We start from the raw sequence: 21,198 nt of genomic DNA on the forward strand, positions 1-21,198 counted from the left end.
CTATAAGATATTTTAAAAATTTAATACACGATTCAACAACAACATTCAAACATTAAACTTACATCTTCCGTTGGCTGCAAAAAGCTATTCGACACCGAGCGTCCTCCAAAACCATTAATATAGGAGTCTTTGTCCATTGATGTATCGCGACGTCTCTTCTGGCGTCTGGGCGGTAGTGGTTGATCATGCTGTTGTGGTATATTCTCCTTTTCAGACATATTCAAATCATTCCAGGCACCATGTTCATCCCTAAGCATGGGTGATGGATCACGCAAATATTCTTCGTCCATGTATTTTCTGCTATCGACATCTTGGCTTTCCATGGAATATTTGCTACGACTTCTTCCCTTGCGCATCGGGCGTCTGGGTGCTCCAAAGTAATCACTGCCATTGTGCGACATTGATAGATCATCGCCATAATCGCTTCTTTGGCCATCAAAGTCTTGTGATACATTATCGGGTGCAAATGTTTTGTGAAGTCTACGTGGTTTTGGTGGTGGTACATCATAGTCACCATAAGCACTAGTTTGTCCCACATGTTCCAAAGAATTAATGGGCTTATCGTAGTCATCTCTGAAGGCATTTCTTATATATTGATTGATTTCAATGTTGTCTTGGGAAATGCCACGCTTACGCAAAAAGAATTCGTCATCACCAATTTCCTCTAGCACAGCTTTTTTGCCGGAACTAGCTGTTGATTGAGTTTCCTGTGTACCCATATCATCAGATTGATATTTTAGGTAACTGGCTTCTGCTTCCCTTTCTGCCTTGCGGAGCAAGGTGTTTTTCTGTATATCTTTTTCGGTCCAGCCAACGGCTTCTTTGCTATCTTCAGATCTTACATCAGAATCTTGGTGGGTAATTGGTCGACGTCTGAATTCACCCGAACGTAAATTCGATATTTCATGTATGGCACGATTCTCTTCATCGAATTCGGCAAATTGTTTGTTGTCTGTAACTCCTCCCAATATGCCTAAATTTCTTTCTTCACTGACAGCGTCTTCAAGATCCTCTCTCATGCGTCGCTCTAAGGAAGATTCGCGGTCGAAACTTTCCTGTTCGCTACCATAACGTCGATAACGAGAACCTTCACTGTCATTATAACTAACGTCTGAGAACTTGTCAGCCCAACGAGAACGCACTGGACCGGGACCACGATCTCCTTGTGGAGTGCTGGAAGACTCTAATGAGGGTTGTGTTTCTGAACTTGGTATAACACTCGTAGCTTCTGTAGCAGTTCCGGTGCCAAATGAAGATTCCACTTCGACCGTTTTCTTTTTACGTAATGCTCTTGGATATGTACCAAAGTTGAATTCAAAAAGTTTCTTATGTGTAGCTGGAGCTTCAGTTCCTTTTTGTCCAGTTTCCGTCACTTCCGCTTCCAATTCCTCATCAACATGGGCAGCATCTGATTCCTTGAGAGATTTACTTCTTCTCAACTTGATATTAGTCATTTTCTCGGGCAATTTAAATTTACTCATATCGGGCTTACTAAATTTAGTAAATTCGGGACGTTTGAAATCTCTAAATTTCGACATATCAGGACGTTTCATCTCGGGCATTTTTAGTTTCGAAAACTCAGGAGCCTTAAACTTCTTACGCTCCTTAGCTTTAGGACTACCTGAAGGTATTTTCTTTGGTGCCGGTTTTAGTTTTGTTTTGAGTTTTCCAGCTTGGTTTTTAAAACCAGCTTGCATTCGTCTAGTTTTATCTTGGGCAGTTGCCATAAAACCTTTCTTTTCCGCCTTTGGAAGTTGATCATCGTCTATGGGAACATCTTCAGTTTCCATTGCCTCAACATCAATTTCCATTTGAGGTGTTTTCTGTGTTGTCTGCGACTGGGTTTGTGCTGATGAAAAGTATCGATCTTCCAGATCCTTCTGCATATCCTCTGCCTGTTTCATGGTATCAACTTCACTAGTTGTCGTTTGAATTTCATTTGGAGATACTTCCTTAATATCAGAAGATTTCTCTTCTGTCGAAGGTGTTCCAATGGGTTCGTATTCATGTTCGCTACAACGAAATTTAGAAAATTATAACTCTTTGAATCATAACGATTCATGGTTTCGCATTTTCGATTTAAATTAAGTTTGTTATGTGAAAATGTGTGAATTTTCCATTGAAATCGAAATTGCGAAACAGTAAGCAGAGTAAATAAAAGTGAAATAATTAAACAAAAAGTGATTGTTGTATGTATGCTTTAGATTTGTATGTTAATGTGTGTGGATTGTTTAGATTATGAGTTTAAGAATGTTGGCTAGAATTAAAGCTATTTCGGCTGATATTCTACAATAGTTAAGCTAGGAAGAATAAAGACGACAGGGTGACAATATACATATATACATACATTTTAATACATATAGTTCCTAATGTAATAATGTTGGATATTTTGGGTTTGGGGGTATACAATCTTACTCTTTACTATCAATTTAATTATTTCTTGAATTGTACAAATACCTAAATATGTCAGTGCTTTTAGTGTTCATTTAAATTAAACTTAATCTTACCGCGAGAAATATGTTCTCTCCAGCATTTCTTGTTTAGCTTGACTTTTTGGCATAGTAGCACTTTCAAATTGACTTAAACGCGACTTACGTTCGTCAAAATTAAAACTAACTGTTTTCGTCATACGAGCCATTGATATATTGTCTTGTGAACCTCCTAGCCGATGTCGATCGGTTGATTGAGTTCGTCCATCGAAAAAATCGCCCGTTTGATCTTTGTATGGCAATAAAGGGCGCTGTTCAGATGGTGATCTCATACCATGTACTGGCATACGCCTATCAATTGATGAACTACGATTTATACTTCCACTACTGTCCATCATAATAGCCGCAGAGAATAATGGCTTGCCGTGCAACTCAGGATGATGATGTATTGATGGTTCTTTGCTCCAACCCCTCATTTCTAAACCACGATCTTGACTTGACAACTGAGATTGGCTAGTACGTTGGTCAGCCAAAAATTGTGAACTACCTTCGGCAGAACGTCCTATTATAACTGGAACGAAGGCTTCTCCAATGTTCATGGATACCCGATCGGGTTCAGAAAAATCTTCACGACTACTGAATGATTTTGGTACAGAAGGTGTTTTACTGAGAGAGGGTGGTTGTTGAGGAGGAGGTTGCTTTTGTTTAGCTGGCTTGGCCATGTATTGATCCATTTCATCGACTTTAAGTGAAAATGTTTCCACTACTTTAATGGACATAGGCTCCGCCTGTGATTTATTTGTGACGGCTGCATTTGTTCCAGAAACTACTGAAATTGGAGTAGGTTTTTCCTTGGAAAACATTGACATAAATTTGCTGGAAGTAGGTTTTGCTGGCGAAGGCGATTTTTCTCGCATAGGTGATTTTTCTTTGGAAAACATTGATGAAAACTTAGAACCGTTTGCAGCCGGTACTGGTGAGGGTGATTTTTCACGCATTGGAGATTTTTCTTTGGAAAACATTGACGATAATTTCGAAGCTCTTGAAGGTGGAGCTGGAGAAGGTGATTTTTCACGCATTGGAGATTTTTCTCTAACATTCATAACTTCATCCATTTCGTCTTTGGGTTTTGCAGAGAAAAACGATTTAAATTTTGTTGTGTAAGAGGTTTTCGATGTGTCTTCCATATTATTTATATTTGGAGCACTTTTTTTAGTTCTTGTGAGGGATGACTGTCTTTCAGGTGAATGGCCACGTTTGAGTTGTTGATAATTTGTATCAGGCAATTGAAGGTTATCCATAGAAAGATGTCCCATTTGCCTTCCAGGGGATCTCCCACGATTGTTAGCTTGTTGGTTGGTAGCATTACTGTTGTCGCTTAAATATCTGGATGGTGATGCTGAACGACTTCTGCCTTGTCTTTCTTGTCTGGCAAGAGAATCCAAATATCTTGTCGGAGACTTTGCTCTACTTCTAGCTTTTTCTTCCTCTTCTTGGACCAGTTTATCAATGTCCACCATTTTCACTTCTGTATTAATATCAATACGAATTTGTTCTTCTAAATTTAAAGGTTCAACAGGAACTTCAGTTACTAACGGAGGACTTAAGCGCTCTATTTGAATGTTGTCTCTTATGTCAACCAAATTGCGAGAGGATTGAATGGCTTCCAATTCCGCGACTGTTTGCTGAAGAGGATCCATAGGTTTTTCCGTTGCAGTCAAATTCGCATTTAAAGGTTCAACTATAGTAGATGCATCTGGTGAGGTTTTATATTTGGACATGTCGATAGGACGATTTTGAGGTAATATAACCCCAGTTGATTGGTATGAAATAAGATTGTCTCTACTTGCATCAGGTCTCATATAATCTACGGACATGGGTGGTTTGGCATTACGAAAATCAACACCTTCAGTTGGTGATGATGATACCATTGGAGTTAATTCTCTAGCAGTATGATCTATAGTGCTTGGTTGTGCACCTTGTGGAATTAGTTGATCAACTGTTGTAGTGCCATCTCCTGTTGTCTTATATTTAGACATATCAATAGGACGATTTTGTGGCAATATTTCTGCATCTCCTGCAAAATACCCCATATTCTCTTTATTGTCATCGGGTCTCATGTAATCTATAGTAGTGGGTGGTTTTGCCTTTCCATAACCAAAACCTCCAGGTGGTGACATTGATCGCATAGGTGTAAAATCGCGTGAATAAGATCTTTGTCGATCAGCCATTGCTTGTAGAGAAGGAGATCTAAAATCACGAGTAAATGAAGGAGGTTTATCTGATGTTTGAGGCAATGGTGTAGGAGTGATGACATTAATTTGGGGAGAAAATGTTGAAAGATCCATATTAGATGATCTTCGACTGCCACTTACTGAACGCTGCTCACGGCGACCATATGGGTGACGTGGAGGGGCAATATTAATATCAGCCACATATAAATCTTGTTTGGATGGAGAACGTGATATGCGCCTTAGAGATCTAACACTGTGCATGGAAAGAGTTTCAGGATCTTTAGCTAGTCTATCTACTGAGGTGAAACGTTGCCTTTGCATACCCGGCATACTATGAGGATCGTCATCGGAAATGCTACGCACTACTAAACCTCTAGTTCGCGCTGTCTCTTCTAGTTCTGGATATTTCTCTACAAACGATATATCAACAGAAGCAGAAGCTTGATCCCAAGATCTATGTTTACCTACACTTCGCATTGATAAACGTTCCGGTTCTGGTTGTGTGATGCGATCTCCCGCCATTAGCCTACGATCTGACATCGGCTGAAAAGGTATTGTTGGTGAATGAACATTTCTATCCAGCATGACACCACCATCGTCCGGTAAAAATTGTGGACATTGCTCGTCATGATGAAAGTCTAATTTGGAGGTTGGTCTTGAGTCCACTGGATTAATGCGTTCTGGAAGCAATGAATCGCATTGAAAATATTGACAGGCACAACGTACATCTAAAGTCACCCCACTTGAACTTTCATTACGCGACACAAAATGTTTTTTTTCGAGTGGCAAAGCACCCACTGATGCCGATCTTCTTGTACTCATAATGAAAACGAAATAAAAAGCTTAAAAAGCTCTATCGCCGTTCTCTTCGCTTTATGTGTGTAAAAAAGAAGAAACGTTGAAAATTTTAATATTGTCGTTTGGATTTTGCAAAAAATATTATTTTTTTTTATTATTTATTTTTTGTTCCGTCTACATATAATATTTGTATTATTTATATTCGTTAGTTTTTGCGTTGGTTAGGTTGGTTGGTTGGTTCGTTGCTGTTTGTCGCTTGTGTTTTCTTCTTATTGAGGCTATTTTTATAAATTTTCGTCGTATTTGCTCCAAGGGTGAACATTAATTTTATATCTGTTTTTAAAATATTTTCTTTTTTCTTTAAATTTTATAAGATAAAGCATTTAAACACACAACTATTTGTCATTTTCTATGTTAACGGTTTGTTTTTCTTTTTTTTTCTAAAATTTTTATTTTTTCCCCGTTACACTTTATCTATTATTAGCTGAATTAGCTGATTATGGAAAATTTGATTCATAATTTCGAAAATTGAAAATAAATTTTATATTCAACCGTTTATGCCCATTTTAATCGCTGCAAATATCGGCCAGGACTGAAAGCTTTTTTCGCAAAATCAAAAAATTCAGCAACATTAGAAAAATCAAAAAGCACTTGAAATATTTCGTATTTTTGTCGTCGTTGCGACGTCCGTGTCTATCTATGAGTTATAATAAATAAGTATGTACGAATAACGATGTATGTTTGTATATTCTAGGTGTTTTCTCCTTAGATATGTATGTATTTTCTTGACAGATCCATTCTATTTTTCTATGTTTACATTATAACACATTTTTGTCACATTTATTTCACATCAATTCAATTCATTTCAACATCATCGTTATCATCATATTCATCATGATCAAAGCCATAAGCATTTGTTGAATGAATGTACATTGATATCTTATTTATTTATGTATTTTTACAAATAATTTACTTGTTAATTTTGGGATAAAAAAATATATTTTCATTTTCTTCTTTTGTTTTAAAATTTATGCCAAGTGACCAACCACCAGTTTAGATTTTATGCAAAATAAACATGTCTAAAAAGACATTAAGGTGTTGCACGTTGTTTGTTGTAATGAAATATTTTGTTAAAATTTCTTTTAATAATTCGAAATAGTATGATAAATTTTTTATGAGATTAATTTTAGTTTTATATAAATATACATATATTTTGAGTTAAGAGATTTGTTCCATTTTTAATGTTTCTTCTAATAGTTTTCTTTTAGAATACAAGATAATTTTTCTCTTATTTGCAAACACTGTCATGTTATTTGTAAAATGTTACAGATGGTTATTGCTTGATATTTTATAGCCATTGCAACAATTTACATTATATTGACACCTGATTGTCAATTACATACTAAATTTTATGAAATTCTTTACACCATTTCCAATTGCAAGTAATTGTACTTATGTAGTTTGCAAAATTATAAGCCGGATCAGTTTTTTTTTTTAATTTATTTTTTAAAAATATGTTTTAAAAATTTATATTTTCATTTAAATAGCCAAAATTTTTTGTAGTCTAGTCTATAGTCTAGTCTATAGTCTAGTCTATAGTCTAGTCTATAGTCTAGTCTATAGTCTAGTCTATAGTCTAGTCTATAGTCTAGTCTATAGTCTAGTCTATAGTCTAGTCTATAGTCTAGTCTATAGTCTAGTCTATAGTCTAGTCTATAGTCTAGTCTATAGTCTAGTCTATAGTCTAGTCTATAGTCTAGTCTATAGTCTAGTCTATAGTCTAGTCTATAGTCTAGTCTATAGTCTAGTCTAGTCTAGTCTATAGTCTAGTCTATAGTCTAGTCTATAGTCTAGTCTATAGTCTAGTCTATAGTCTAGTCTATAGTCTAGTCTATAGTCTAGTCTATAGTCTAGTCTATAGTCTAGTCTATAGTCTAGTCTATAGTCTAGTCTATAGTCTAGTCTATAGTCTAGTCTATAGTCTAGTCTATAGTCTAGTCTATAGTCTAGTCTATAGTCTAGTCTATAGTCTAGTCTATAGTCTAGTCTATAGTCTAGTCTATAGTCTAGTCTATAGTCTAGTCTATAGTCTAGTCTATAGTCTAGTCTATAGTCTAGTCTATAGTCTAGTCTATAGTCTAGTCTATAGTCTAGTCATATAGTCTAGTCTATAGTCTAGTCTATAGTCTAGTCTATAGTCTAGTCTATAGTCTAGTCTATAGTCTAGTCTATAGTCTAGTCTATAGTCTAGTCTATAGTCTAGTCTATAGTCTAGTCTATAGTCTAGTCTATAGTCTAGTCTATAGTCTAGTCTATAGTCTAGTCTATAGTCTAGTCTATAGTCTAGTCTATAGTCTAGTCTATAGTCTAGTCTATAGTCTAGTCTATAGTCTAGTCTATAGTCTAGTCTATAGTCTAGTCTATAGTCTAGTCTATAGTCTAGTCTATAGTCTAGTCTAGTCTAGTCTAGTCTAGTCTATAGTCTAGTCTATAGTCTAGTCAATAGTCTAGTCTATAGTCTAGTATAGTCTAGTCTATAGTCTAGTCTATAGTCTATTCTATAGTCTAGTCTATAATCTAGTCTATAGTCTAGTCTATAGTCTAGTCTATAGTCTAGTCTATTGTCTAGTCTATAGTCTAGTCTATAGTGTAGTCTATAGTGTAGTCTATAGTCTAGTCTATAGTCTAGTATATAGTCTAGTCTAGTCTTTGGTAAATTAAAAAAAATTACAGCTATTGATTAAATTTCACATTTTCTAGCAGATTTGGCATAAACCTTGATCTGACGATTTTCGTAACATCTATTTGACGGAAACTACTGAATTATTTTCGAAATAAAACGTTTAATAACTGATGAGAATCGGGTTTACTTCTTATTTAAAATTCTAGAACGGACATATTTTTATTGCACCTCAAGAAATCAGCGTTATTTTTGTTCGTTTGTTATATTACAAATATTTAGAGATCGATAATAATTTTTGGAAATAAAGAATGCAATTGGAAAGGGTGTAATTAAATAATATAGATATTAATAGACACATACAAAAATAGACATGAGACAAATGTTCTTCCCAGCATTGGATTGCTAGTATATTTCAATGGCCGATATTATTTTAGAGGGGACAATACACACATACATTCACACATATAAATATTTTCCGCAACTCTTGATGAAAACACCTAAAATGCAAAAAACCTTAAATAAAATTGCAGGAAAATCAAAAAATTGAGTTAAAAGAACAGAAACTATCAAAAAGTTATCAACATCACCGATCCAAACGAAGAATTCTGATTTAACACATTTTTGTTTTACCTGTAATTTTGTTTTAAATCTATTCAATGTTCTTGCATTTTAGTTAACATTACACGTAATAATATAGAGAGAGTACTCATGACCAATCACCAGAACGAAAGTGGTTTCAACCAAAATAAAAAAAGAAGAGAAGATATTGTCGTTTTTTCTTACCTCTGATTTCTACATGCTCAGCTTAAATGTCTTGTATTGGAACAAAGTTTTGATAGGAGGAAGTTTATCTATCTACTACAACAAGGTGTTAAACATATGTAGAAGGATAAGTTATAGCGGCTAGAGCCTGTGCTTTGTAAACGATTAGAAGTATTACGGATTATTTGCTTACGGTAGCGTAGTGTTAGTAACAATTTCTTGAGAAAGATGAAGAATGTGTATTTTCTGAAATAGTATAGGTATTATGTAGAGTGGTAGTAGTAAATAGTTTTTTTCTTATACATAAATGTTGTATTATTGAATATAATTGTACATATTTTGTTTATTTTATTAGATGTTGTGTTGTCAGAGTGAGAAGATTTTTTTGTGTTATTTAAAAATAAGAAAGAAAAAAATAAAATCAAATTTTGAACAAAAATATTTAAAAGCACATTTGTCTTGATTTCGTTTTGTTGTGCTTATTTAAATTTAGACCATGATGTACTTACTTGATGGTATTTTTCCATTTGGTAGCCTCCTTTGTGGCTTCCAATTGTTCGGCTGTCAATTCGATATCTTCACGATGCGGTTCTGCTTCATCTTCAACATGGGAAAATGTTACCTTCTTTTCTGAAGGTGCTGGTGAAGCTTCCTTTTTAAGTGAAGGTTTACGTTCATTTTTCAAATCCGATTCTTGATTGACAGTTAAATTAGCTTGTTGGGCAGAGGTATCGTCGAGCTCCTGATCGGTTTCTTCTTCGGTTACCGGCTGTAAATGTACCTTTGATCGATCCTCATCCGATGAAGCTGAATCAATGGATGATATAGGTGCTAAAAGTGTATTAGATTTACGTTCTGGTGTAGCACGATCGGTCAATGTAATAGGTTCTTCTTCACTGCTGCCCATGCGATCCAACGGTATGTTGTTGTTTGCAGGGGCAACTTCTTTAATGGCACTTGTATCCTGGGTGGCCAATGATTGTTTTATAGCATCAACAGAGGTAGCATCCAAAATGAATTTGAGTTCCTCAGCTGCTGCGACCGCTTCGTCGGGTTGATCGATTTCTTCATACACATGTTCTCTACGCAAACGTGGTGCTTTTTTGGGTGGTATAGCTGCAGCATCCACTTCCTCGGCCTTCTTGTAGGTTACTTCTTCATCGACTTGTTCGTTTATTTCTGTTTGTGCTGCCTTAATGTCACTGATTTCAATAATCTCCTCCGGTTTTACTATGCTGCTTGTTGTATTCCCTTCATTGTCATACCTGTCGTCATCTCTACGCTTGCGACTGGGCGACTCGTCTAATTGAACAATTTCTAAAACATCATCGGAATCTTGTTTTTCAATAAAATGCGGTATATCACTTCTCTGCGACTTTGGCGAATTCTTAAGTTTTAATATTTTGGGTTCTTCATTAAGTACAATTTGCTCATCTTTACCTAAGTGAATACGCTTAATATTAAGACGTTTCTTTTGGCGATCAGCCATACTTTTGAGTTTTTTCATGATGGGGAAACAACGTGGACTCTTCGAGTGGACGTAAATGGGTTCGTCTTCCTTTTTGACTTCACCTTTTAGTTCTTCTACTTGCTTCTGTTGTTCTAATTTACCGTTTGAACCTTGAGGCACTTGTTCTAGACTGAGTTGCAAACTTGTATTCGTAAATGAATCGGGCAGTGACTGGGCGTCGTCGTGTTGTCTAGCTCCGTAACGTCGACGTCTAAACAATCTTCGAACTTTACTAAAACGACCAGATTTCTTTGGCTGTTTTCCGGTGGCCAGCACAGAGTCTGAAGCAAATGAAAAGCTTTCACTGTGCAAACTGTGATTTTCTAAATCTTCCGTTTGATGATTTGGCAAATGTTCCGAGTTGGGTTCGTCTTCTTCTTCGGATAACTCTTGAATGTAACGTTCTGTTTCTTGTATGGAGACGTGATCGTCAATTCGTACTTTTTTATTTGATTTTGGTGATTCAGAAGTGAAACGAATTTCTTGTGACTTTCTTAGCATCAACACAATTTCGGGCTGCTCATCTGGTCCAAGGGGACGTTTATAGAGATGTGTCCAAGGATAACCACCCTAAAAAGAAAATTGAACTGTTTAAACTTTGTTTGGTTTTTATAAAACATTTTTACTTACTCTTTCTTTGGCTCGCCTAAGATCTTCCCAGCGATATGTTTGTAATGGCACTGGTGGCTTATCCGTGCTGCTTTGTACTAAATACTTCTTAAGCGATTGATAATATTCTCGTTTGCAATCCAAAGCTAATTGCTCCGCATCACCCACGACAGTTTCATGCGCTTCGAGCGGCGGTAAGGATTCAATAAACAATTTACGTTCCTCTTCCTCTGAAGCTGTCTTAGACAGGGGTACAGTAACAACTTTCAGACTAGGATGTTTGTCAACTGGCAATTCCAATTTTTCTGAATTTACTGCTTGCGAGCTCTCAGCAGACTCTTCTAATTTTGTCTGTGAATCTAAAATACTATTGACTTCCGATAGTTGTTTGTCTACTACCTCCGATAATTTTTCATCGGTAGTACTTCCATTAACGTCAACAGAATTTACGTTTGAAATAGGCAAATCTTCAGTTGTTGACTGTGACTTGTTTTCGAGATTCTCGGTAGAAATAATGTTTTCTTTAACAGTTTTAACTTCTTCATATGAGGACTTATCTTCCGTAAGCTCTTCAGATTTTTCTTTCTTTTCGTCTACTTGAGCCGCATTAACGTCTTCACTTACGTTATCGGTGTTGGTTGTTTCTTCTGCTTCTGCTTCAGCTTCGTCTTCTTTTTTATATTTCGCAAAGTTAACTTGCGATGAAATCTTGTCCCAATTATTGGTTATTTCTTCTTCAATATCTTGTATTAACTTTTCTGCCACCTTTTCGATTTCCTCTTCGCTTATGCCAGACTCTCCATTGGATAAATCTGTAGGAACAATAATTTGAGCTACCTGCAAAGGTTCGTTAGTTTCGATGACTTTTTCTATCGGCTTCTTAGTTACAATTTCGGCCGGTTGGACTTCAATTACTGTGCGTACATTGTCATTTGTTTCGATCTTCGAACAACCAACCTGCAGTTCATCTTCTATGGGAGGTAACTCGTTAATACCAACACTCTCTTCATTGGGGAACAGTTCGTTATAGGTTTCTATTAGATGAGATTCGATGTCAAGTATATTATCCTGACTGGGGTTAATGTGAGTTTCGGGAAATAGAATTTCACCCGTTTGAGGGTCGAATTTACAGTCTTTGGTCGGCGATGGTGTGGGCGTAGGCGTGGGGGTTATTATAACTAAATGAGACTGAGACTGTGACTGTGTGTTATTAGAACTACTGACTAGGTTTATGTCGCTAGAATTATCATTGTCATTGACATCGTTGTGCGATTGTGGCTCCTCTGAGGATGGCTGCTTCAATAGTATTACTCGATTTGCCGGACTCTCTTTAATTTTATCTATTTTTTCTTCTGTGGCATTTAATGGACTAAGTACTTGAAGAATGGCGGGTTGTTCAATAGAGCTAACATCAGATCCGGGCAATGACACTATATTGTAAGGGAATTTGAGTGTAAAAAAAAAGAGAGTGAGATATTTAAATTATTTAAAGATTTAAATAATTAAATTAATGAAATACAAAATTCAATGAGAGAGGGGACGGACACGGTAGCAACAATTTAAAGTGATTATAAATGAGACTTATAAAAAATCCTTAAATTTAGTTTTGTATTAACAATAAGAAATTGCTCATTTAATGTATAATTGTAAAATTCACATTTATAATCACTTTCAGATGATTGTTCAATTAAAGACAAATACATAATGGCTGCAAATCGACTAAATACAACGACATACATAAGTATGTGTAAACGTTTAGATAAATGTATCTACGAGTATGCGATATGAAAGGATGTTTCTTAGTAACTTTGTCTCTTATTATGATTTTTGAGACATAATTACGTACTAGTTTCTATTTATTTGGTGCGTTTTTTCATCTTCAAATTACATAAGATACAACTTTCATGGGGTGACTACACTGAGAGAAATGTATGTATGGTAAAATCAACGACGAAATAAATGAGAGATAAACAAGATGTGAGGAAAGACAAAAACCAAATGTGTATGACGATTATACAAATTTATACAAAGTTTTTTTTTCGCCAAAAAGACAAACATTTTAATAAGAAAAGTAATTAGCACACGGTGCTGCAAAGAAAAATTAATAAATTAAATCATCAAGTAATGAAGTTTAGGTTGAAGAGAATTTCACATTTAACCTCGAAATTATGAGCTATGGTCAAAGCATTTCTGAATATTCTTTAACTCTAATTTGAAATTTGACCTGTTGTATATCATCTTGAAAGGTTAAAGTTCAGTGGCGATATCAGGTGGGAAAGTTAATTCTAAACCGTATACTCTTCCAGATGAGAGCTTTGCATCATATTGGTACCTTGCTTGGCCACTAAATTGCGTTAAACGGAAGGGAACTCGAGGAATGCGAAAAATATGGACGATAAAGTACCTATCCGACTACTTGGAATAATGGAATGGAAACATACATAATTGAACGAGCGTACGAATGTAGAGCATGTAGAGAAGACAATGAAAATCTGCAACACTTTCTTTGACATTGCCAGGCTTTCGTCGAAATTTGATCCAAATATCTTGGGAGTGATATTATTCGGGAACGAACCTTCATGAACACTGATTCAAAAATTCTTAGGAATTACATCCAGGAAACTAAATTTCTCGGCAATTCTTCGGATTTGTTGTAGTATACATCCTTCCATAAAACTAAGCTAATAGGATCAACCCATGTCCGTTCGAATGAAATATTCTGGAAATGTCTGTGAAGTAAAACGTTAATAATTCTAGTGAATTGTCCGCCTCTTTAATCTATAATTCGATAAAGTATAGATTTTTTTGGAAGTTTAACACATCTCTTCCATTGAAGTTATATATGAGCTCTTCCGAAGCGGTTATAATGTAATTCTGTTGAAAGTACTTCCATATTTTTTGGCAAGAATTTAAAATTTATATATTTTTAGTGCGAAGTCTTAACTATTCCATAGCATCAGATTGGCCTACTCTAAATCATTTAGATATTGTTTTATTTTCGGTATATCACTGTGTTATTGATCATAGTCTCAACTCTTGTATTTTCTAAAAAACAAGAAAACAACAAGGTCCAAATCTTAACGACATACCATGCATTCAAAAATCCATAGAATGATAATTACTAATATAAATAAGTATATTTATTCCATAAAATGTCTAAAATATTTTATAAACTCTTGCCATAGTGCAAGTAATAGACAAAAAAAAAAAAACAAGTCGAACAGAAAAAAAAATAACAAGCGTGAAATGTACATGAAATTGTAGTTGTTGTTGTTGTGTTTTGCGTCTATAAAACTGATGTTTATTTTAAATTTCTTCTCTAAATGAAAAACAAATTTTGAATTTAAGCCAAAATCTTTTAAACACTAAAGCAATTACGAAATTTTTATTTTATATATATATTTTTTTTTTTTTTTTTTGTTCTAAAATTTTAAAAATTTCTTTGCGGCGAGTACTTAATTTATGGACTATTTTTGTTAAAAAGAAAAATTGTTTAAAAAAATAACAATGACAAACACTGGCCACAAAATAATACATATTGAACAGCTAGCATAAGTTGCTGAGGGCTGTGTTGTTTACTTTGACCCTGTAACTAAAACATACTTGAATTTTGAATTATATTACAACAGATTTATGTTTTATGTTTCTTTTTGTTTGTGTTTTAAAATTTTCTAATATTTTTCACCTTGTATTTTATGAGTCAAACACAATTTTCCCAAATAAACGTAAAACAAACAATATACAAAAGCCGGAAAAAACTTGACGTAGTACTGTGCTTCTTTGTAATATTGAAAATGATTATTTAGTTATATTTCTTCTTCTATTTATATTAGTTAAATATATTTATGTTTATTTATTTCTTATTTTTTTTTTTAATTAAAAATTTCTTAATTTTATTTTCAAAATATATATATTTTTTCTTTTCATTTGAATGGGGACAAAACTATTTACGGATTTTCGTTTTCTTCGCCAATATATATAAACCGCTCGTACCGTGCAGAATTCAACTACTGAATTTATATTCTTTTCAGTATGACCCCAAATATGTTTCTAGTTTTGTTTCTATACAACAACATCTATTAGAAAAATACAAAAAATAAGTACTATACATTCTACATACATATCTACTAGATAGAATATTTATTTTAAACAAAATTCTTTGCACTCATTTAGCATTGGTGGGCTCCGACCAAGAGCTCAACACTCAAATAAAAATAATGCCTTTTATTGTTTCTCTTTTTTCTTTTTAGTTAGTAATATAATTTTAAAGAGAATAAATAAATCTGTAATAAAGTAGAAGAAGAAAAACTTTAGCCGATCTATGGCCACTTGAGTTTCTTTAATGTTTTTGTTGCTGCGGTTGATGTTTGTTTTTATGGGAATGATCTTTGCCCCGTCACTGCTGCTAATGCCATAATCGAGTTTAGTCACTTTACTTTACATCAGAGTTTTATAATAACTTATTCTTTTAACGGTGGATCTGTAAGTTTCAACATTAATGCAAGGGGTTATTTTTATGATAACATAAGTCATTTCTTAAATCAATTAACCTAAGTGTAAGTAAAAGAACTGGAACAAACCCTGTTGATTTTTTTTAAAATCGGTCCATGGTTTCTTAAAGAAACCATGCAAAAGAATCATTCTATATATAGATCCACATAACATTAAAGTCAAGTATCAATGGTTATGGAAATGGGATCATGAACTGTTGAAAATGTAGTCATACCATCACAGGGTACTTGTACCGAATGCCACTAACTCGTCTGAAGCGAGCATGTGTCGAAAAATTAGCAGAACATCAGGCCAGACATGAAATATGTCAAAGTGCTATACGTGAACACAGGGTGAGGTTATTAGATGACTTACCACCGCACCTTTGTGCTTCTTAAGGTCCATATATAAGCACTTTGCTCAAGTACTAAAGCTATTTTATCACTGACCAATACTGTCCCGTTGCTTAATTTAGACAACCACGCAGATTGGATGGTCTCCGTTGAGTCGGCAACAGCACTTAGATTTTATACGTAATCGGTATACTTAGGACTTGCTCTTACTTACACAGAACACACTGTAAAATATATTGGTATTACTTGCATAAGATATCTTACATCCATCATCATTAATTCATCTGTCTTTATTTTATTGAGAAAAACATCCGACACACTCACTCTAGGTATAAGTAAGATCCGCATACCCCTACATCCATCCCGTATCATATACACTTGACACCAACTCATTTCCAAAGCCCAGTCCCACAGTCACTCCTCTGTCTCAGTATTTTAACCAACATCCTCTTCCCGCGAATTTGGTTTAAAACCACAGCACCTCGAAGGTACCTCTACAATAACCGGGACAGGACTAAGTCCGAAACTCTGCCCTATGGGCTACCTGTTCCCGTAGGGCAGAGGATGTTTTGTCTCATCCACTTCATAGTCCAGGCCTTACCCTGTCCGGCTACTATTTGTTTCGATCTATGCACAACGGTCCCTGGATCCCTAGGATATGCTTCACCTCAAAACAGGGTATCCGAAATTGAATTGATTCATCCTTGGCCTCAAAAGATGGGCAATTCTCTTTTCTCGCAATAATTAAAAAAGAGTCATAACTGACAATGGACTATTATAGTATCCAGCTCACAATATCGTACAATACTCCCCACCCCTTTTGACGACACAGAAAATTTTTCGATATTTCCTTGTATTATTTTGTCTAAACATGGGAAACATTAATTAGGTTTTTTTCCTAATCCTAACAACAGCAAGTATATGATATAATCAGAAACAGGTGTTACGATATGAAAAGTTAGAATTGTCGAGCAGATTTTATCTCAAAATGTTCATCTGGTAGGGACTTGTGTAAAAACAAATTACAATTTCATTTGCTCTAAGCACAGCAGATGTACTAGAATTAGTCGTCAGATCTTATGTTCTGAATTTCAGCTTTGATATCAACAACAAATACACGAATTCCTTAGGGTAATTATGATTCGAAATTTTAAAATAACTTGATCTTATTCGGTAATTTATATTTTTTATTCAATTTGAATTAATTAATTGTAAACTCTGAATTGTGTACACACATTCTGTTGCTTGTTTTCATTCAGTTCGTTTAGCCATTAGTGATTTTTTTCTTAATTTTTTATTTATATTTATAAATTTAGCAAATTCAAAAAAAAAATTTCTTCAAAATTGCTTGTGTACTTTTAAATAAAAGCAAAAACAAAATAAATATTTGCATTAGACAATATTTTATCTAGAGCAAACGAGTCTGCACAGTTAATTAAAGAATTGATTGTAAACCAAACATGGGACTATTAATGCAATCCCTTTTCTACAAAAAAATACAATTGAGTGGTTAACAATTATAGAATTGAAACTATTTTTATTATTATACAATTTTGTTAAAAAACAACAATTTTATTTATTATTTCTTAATCTTAAGTTTTAATTAAATGTTTTGCAATAGAAAAACAATTTATTGCCAATAAAATCTTGTATTTTTTTGTTAACAATCGGCATTTTTTGTTTAAATTTCAATGCCAATGAACAAATCCCATGTTTGTTTCTTTTAATAAAATTTACGCATTTATTTGTATTTGAATCTATTTTTTTAATTTTTTGTTTTGTTCTAAATTATTGTGTTTATTTTAAACATAAATGTTTGTTTTATTTTGATTGTCAGAGACATTATGTTCTAATTTCTTTAAAAAAATATATGTATGTATATTGTAGGTTTGCCAATATATAAACACATACCTACAAACATAAAGATTATTTAAATTTTATATATGCAAAACACATGTGTCTATATATTAATCATACGTCATAGTGGCTGCTTGGTTGTTGTGATCAGTTGGTGGTCGTCTGTCTTTATTTTCAATAAAACGAATTTTGGACAATTTTATCATTTATATTTATATTTCTAAAGAAAATAATAACATTTAAATGTTTACAATTTGGTAAATATAAATAACCTTTAAAGTTTAAATTTTTTTATAATTTTTAAATCATTTTAGGTTTAATAAATTTTGAAATATTAGGCTAGTGGGTTTTTCAAAAAAAGAAGGTTTTTTATCGTTGAAAACAAATAGTAATCGGACGGAACAAGGTCTGGACTAAGAGGCAGTTGAGGCAAAACTTCCCAGCCACCTATTTCTCAATAGTATTTAATAGACAAGTGTGTGTTGTCATGGAATATTATGCTGTTACGTCTGACCACATATTCTGGGCGTTTTTCAGCCAATGATTGCCTCAAACGAATCTGTTGCATTCGTTCTAGTTTCTTTTTAATAGTCTGGCCAGATTTGAACTTTTTGATCCCAACAAATATTGAGCATTACTTAGCCCATGTATATTTTTCTTGGACGGTTTTACATAGGATCTTTTCGAGTTATTGTAATGGTTCCATTTTCAATCGCAAGTAATGATTCAGTGCAAAAATGATTAACTTCTAAAGCGTTCAATCTGTATTACTGACATACAACACTTTTCTTAAAGATCTCTCGTCCTCAATTTCTATGGTACCCAATTCCCTGCTTTTGGATGAATCTTGCCAATGTTTTGATATTACTGATGGGCAGCTATCAATGATTTTGAAAGCATCCATTTTCCGCAATTTGAAACCAATGTCACACATAGACCATAAGATAACAAATTTCTAGATCGAAAACGATCAGCCGCAGTATGACAGAATTTAAATTGCTATTCCATCATAAAGTTGTCCATTCCGACAGACTAAGAAGGTACTTATATATATATATATATATATATATATATATATATATATATATACAAGCGTAACAAAGATAATACTATCATACCAAAGTGAATAAAAGAATGCAGGGGTTTTTATAATCCATTTCGTTATAGTCCGTCCAAAGAGTACGAATATACTTTTAGTGTTCCCCAATCACTTCGTTAACATACTTTATACTAGTAAAATAATGAAAAAGGCGCTACTTCTCAAGTTTTAACTTTAAAATAGTCAAAAGTTTAATAGTTTTCAGTCGATTTTCAAGCTTTGAAGCTTTGTTTCAGAGACACAAATGTTGCCTTTTAATGCAAAAGAAACAAATCGAAATCGTGTAACTATAAATTGATATTCAAAGTTTAGAAAAAACTTCATTAGCCAATTAACATTTAATATAGGGGCATCTAATCCTATTTATTTAGAGATTATACAACAACAAACGCTATTTCAAAACATCTGTTTTTTACACAACATTATAAAACAAATAACAAAATTACTCTATAGAATGTTCTCGGAAAACTTAAAAAGTTTTCAATTTCAAAGTCAAGGTCGGTTAAAACCACCCCTTTTGAAAATAAATAAAAAAATAATTAAACGGTTTTGCGCAAAAAAATCGTGCCTAAATAACACTAAACAAATTCATACTTTTGCTTTGGAAAAACAACATCATCATCATCATGGTTAATCAGCCGTACAATAATACACGTTTTTACTGAAGCTTTAGTTTCTGCACATTCGAAAAAAATGTAATCTAGAAAATCTTTAAACAAAAAAAGTTCCATTTCAGTGATTTGCTAGTATTTTTGTTCCAAAACACTTTTAAAGGTTTTACTTACATATTGAATAAGAAATCAGATTTTAACTTTAAGATATAGCAGATCTTTTAGATATTGTCAATGTAATTTCTGCATTGAAAAACCCCCTTAAGGAGGTCATGTGCTTTTTAAAGCCTTAATAAATTAATACAAATAACTGATTAAAAAGTCTTAATTACATTTACATAAGCATTTGCAGTGTTTATTTATAAATTAGTTCCAAAGTACCAAATTTGTTTAACAACAAATATTTGCTTATCTTTTTTCACTCTCTCTCTCTATTTATATGGAATAAATTCCCACTATTTTACTGTTTTTATGCAAAATAATTCCCTTTAACAACAATAATAAACAGAGTAATCACAACAAACACTTACCGTAATTATTAACAACACTTAGGAAAATATAAATCATAATTTAACAACAAATAACCATGGAATTATTAAAATAAATGTTAACATTTGTTACAACAAATAAAAAAACTCAATAATATTAAAAAATTATATTATTTTTAATGAGACAATTATTAAAAAAAAAAGAAATTAAAAATAAAATAAATTCGAATTCGTTTAAATACGTTAATTAGTTAGTTGTACTTGTACGTTTCACGACATGTTTACCGTTTAATCATGTTTTACGTACTACTGTTGAGTTTTTTAACGCGACCAGACAAAACTACAGTCAAATTCAAATTCAGTATCAACCAAATTGAATGAAATAAAAAAAATAGAAACAACAACAAGCTACCAACAACACCTTCATCATGGCTGTGTAAAAAAAATAAATAAAAAAAAATCGAACAATCGTTATTTTCTCATTTGAAAAAAAACCAACCGAAGTCGTCTAATAAAATGTAAATAAATAAAAAATAATTCTGTCTTTGATATTTTGTCCGTCAAATGTACATCATACGTCAAAAGCGAAACCTTTTGAGATTCTTGACTTAAATTTGCATGTGTTTGCAGACAGTTACACTCTCTCGAACAATTGCTTTTCTAATCATATTTCTACCAGTTATTCCGAAACTATTAGAGTGTAACCATTGGCAGTTGGGTTTAATAACTTGATTTTATTTCTTCATAATATTTATTTCTATTTTTTTGCAAATAAAAATCTCAGTAAAATAATTCTCTTCAAATAATCATTTTTTTTTTTAGTTTAAAGAGTCTTAACAAGTGAGTGATTTATGACTGAACCTTAAAGTATAAATAAACATTTGACATGATTATCTCGAAAAAAATAATGACACTTCTTGTTCTAGGGCACACTTTTAGCCTGTTGCTATATGATTAATATTTTAGTTTTAACAGTTGTGGACTGTTGGTTCTATCTTAATTTCAGAAATTATAATTAATTAAACACTTGTTGTCTTAATAAATTTTATGAAATCTTTAACACTTGTTTGAATAATTCCTAGCTTTGTACAGAACTTTATATACTGTTTTTTAAATGTAGTGTATTAAAAGAGAGAGCGTATAAAAAAATATATTTTGCAGTAATTGATTGTTGTCATAATAAACGTCACATGCTTTTATTTGAAAAGTGTTGTAACGCTACAGTGATTGGCGAATATATTAGAAACGTTTGCAATTTTTTTTAAACATTTACA

General features: G+C 33.2%; 1 protein-coding gene across 13 annotated transcripts in view; it reads right to left on the reverse strand.

Moving 5' to 3' along the window:
- LOC119600784 overlaps nucleotides 1-21,198 on the reverse strand; it is a 38,620-nt gene that overhangs the window by 4,429 nt on the left and 12,993 nt on the right. For 11 of the 13 annotated variants that reach the window (XM_037951325.1, XM_037951329.1, XM_037951320.1 and 8 more), the window contains 3 exons: nucleotides 11,047-12,455; nucleotides 9,416-10,986; nucleotides 63-2,013 (listed from right to left, as the gene is read on the reverse strand). In XM_037951325.1, the coding sequence (XP_037807253.1) occupies nucleotides 63-2,013; nucleotides 9,416-10,986; nucleotides 11,047-12,455 (4,931 nt within the window). Of the gene's footprint in view, nucleotides 1-62; nucleotides 2,014-2,507; nucleotides 6,575-9,415; nucleotides 10,987-11,046; nucleotides 12,456-19,966; nucleotides 20,229-21,198 lie in introns of those variants that run through there. The other 2 variants (XM_037951328.1, XM_037951330.1) reach the window with 2 other exon arrangements.

This window comes from Lucilia sericata, unplaced genomic scaffold (genome assembly GCF_015586225.1).
Source record: "Lucilia sericata isolate MDLA Ls3-8-SP2 unplaced genomic scaffold, ASM1558622v1 Contig000120F_arrow, whole genome shotgun sequence".
NCBI lineage: Eukaryota > Metazoa > Arthropoda > Insecta > Diptera > Calliphoridae > Lucilia > Lucilia sericata.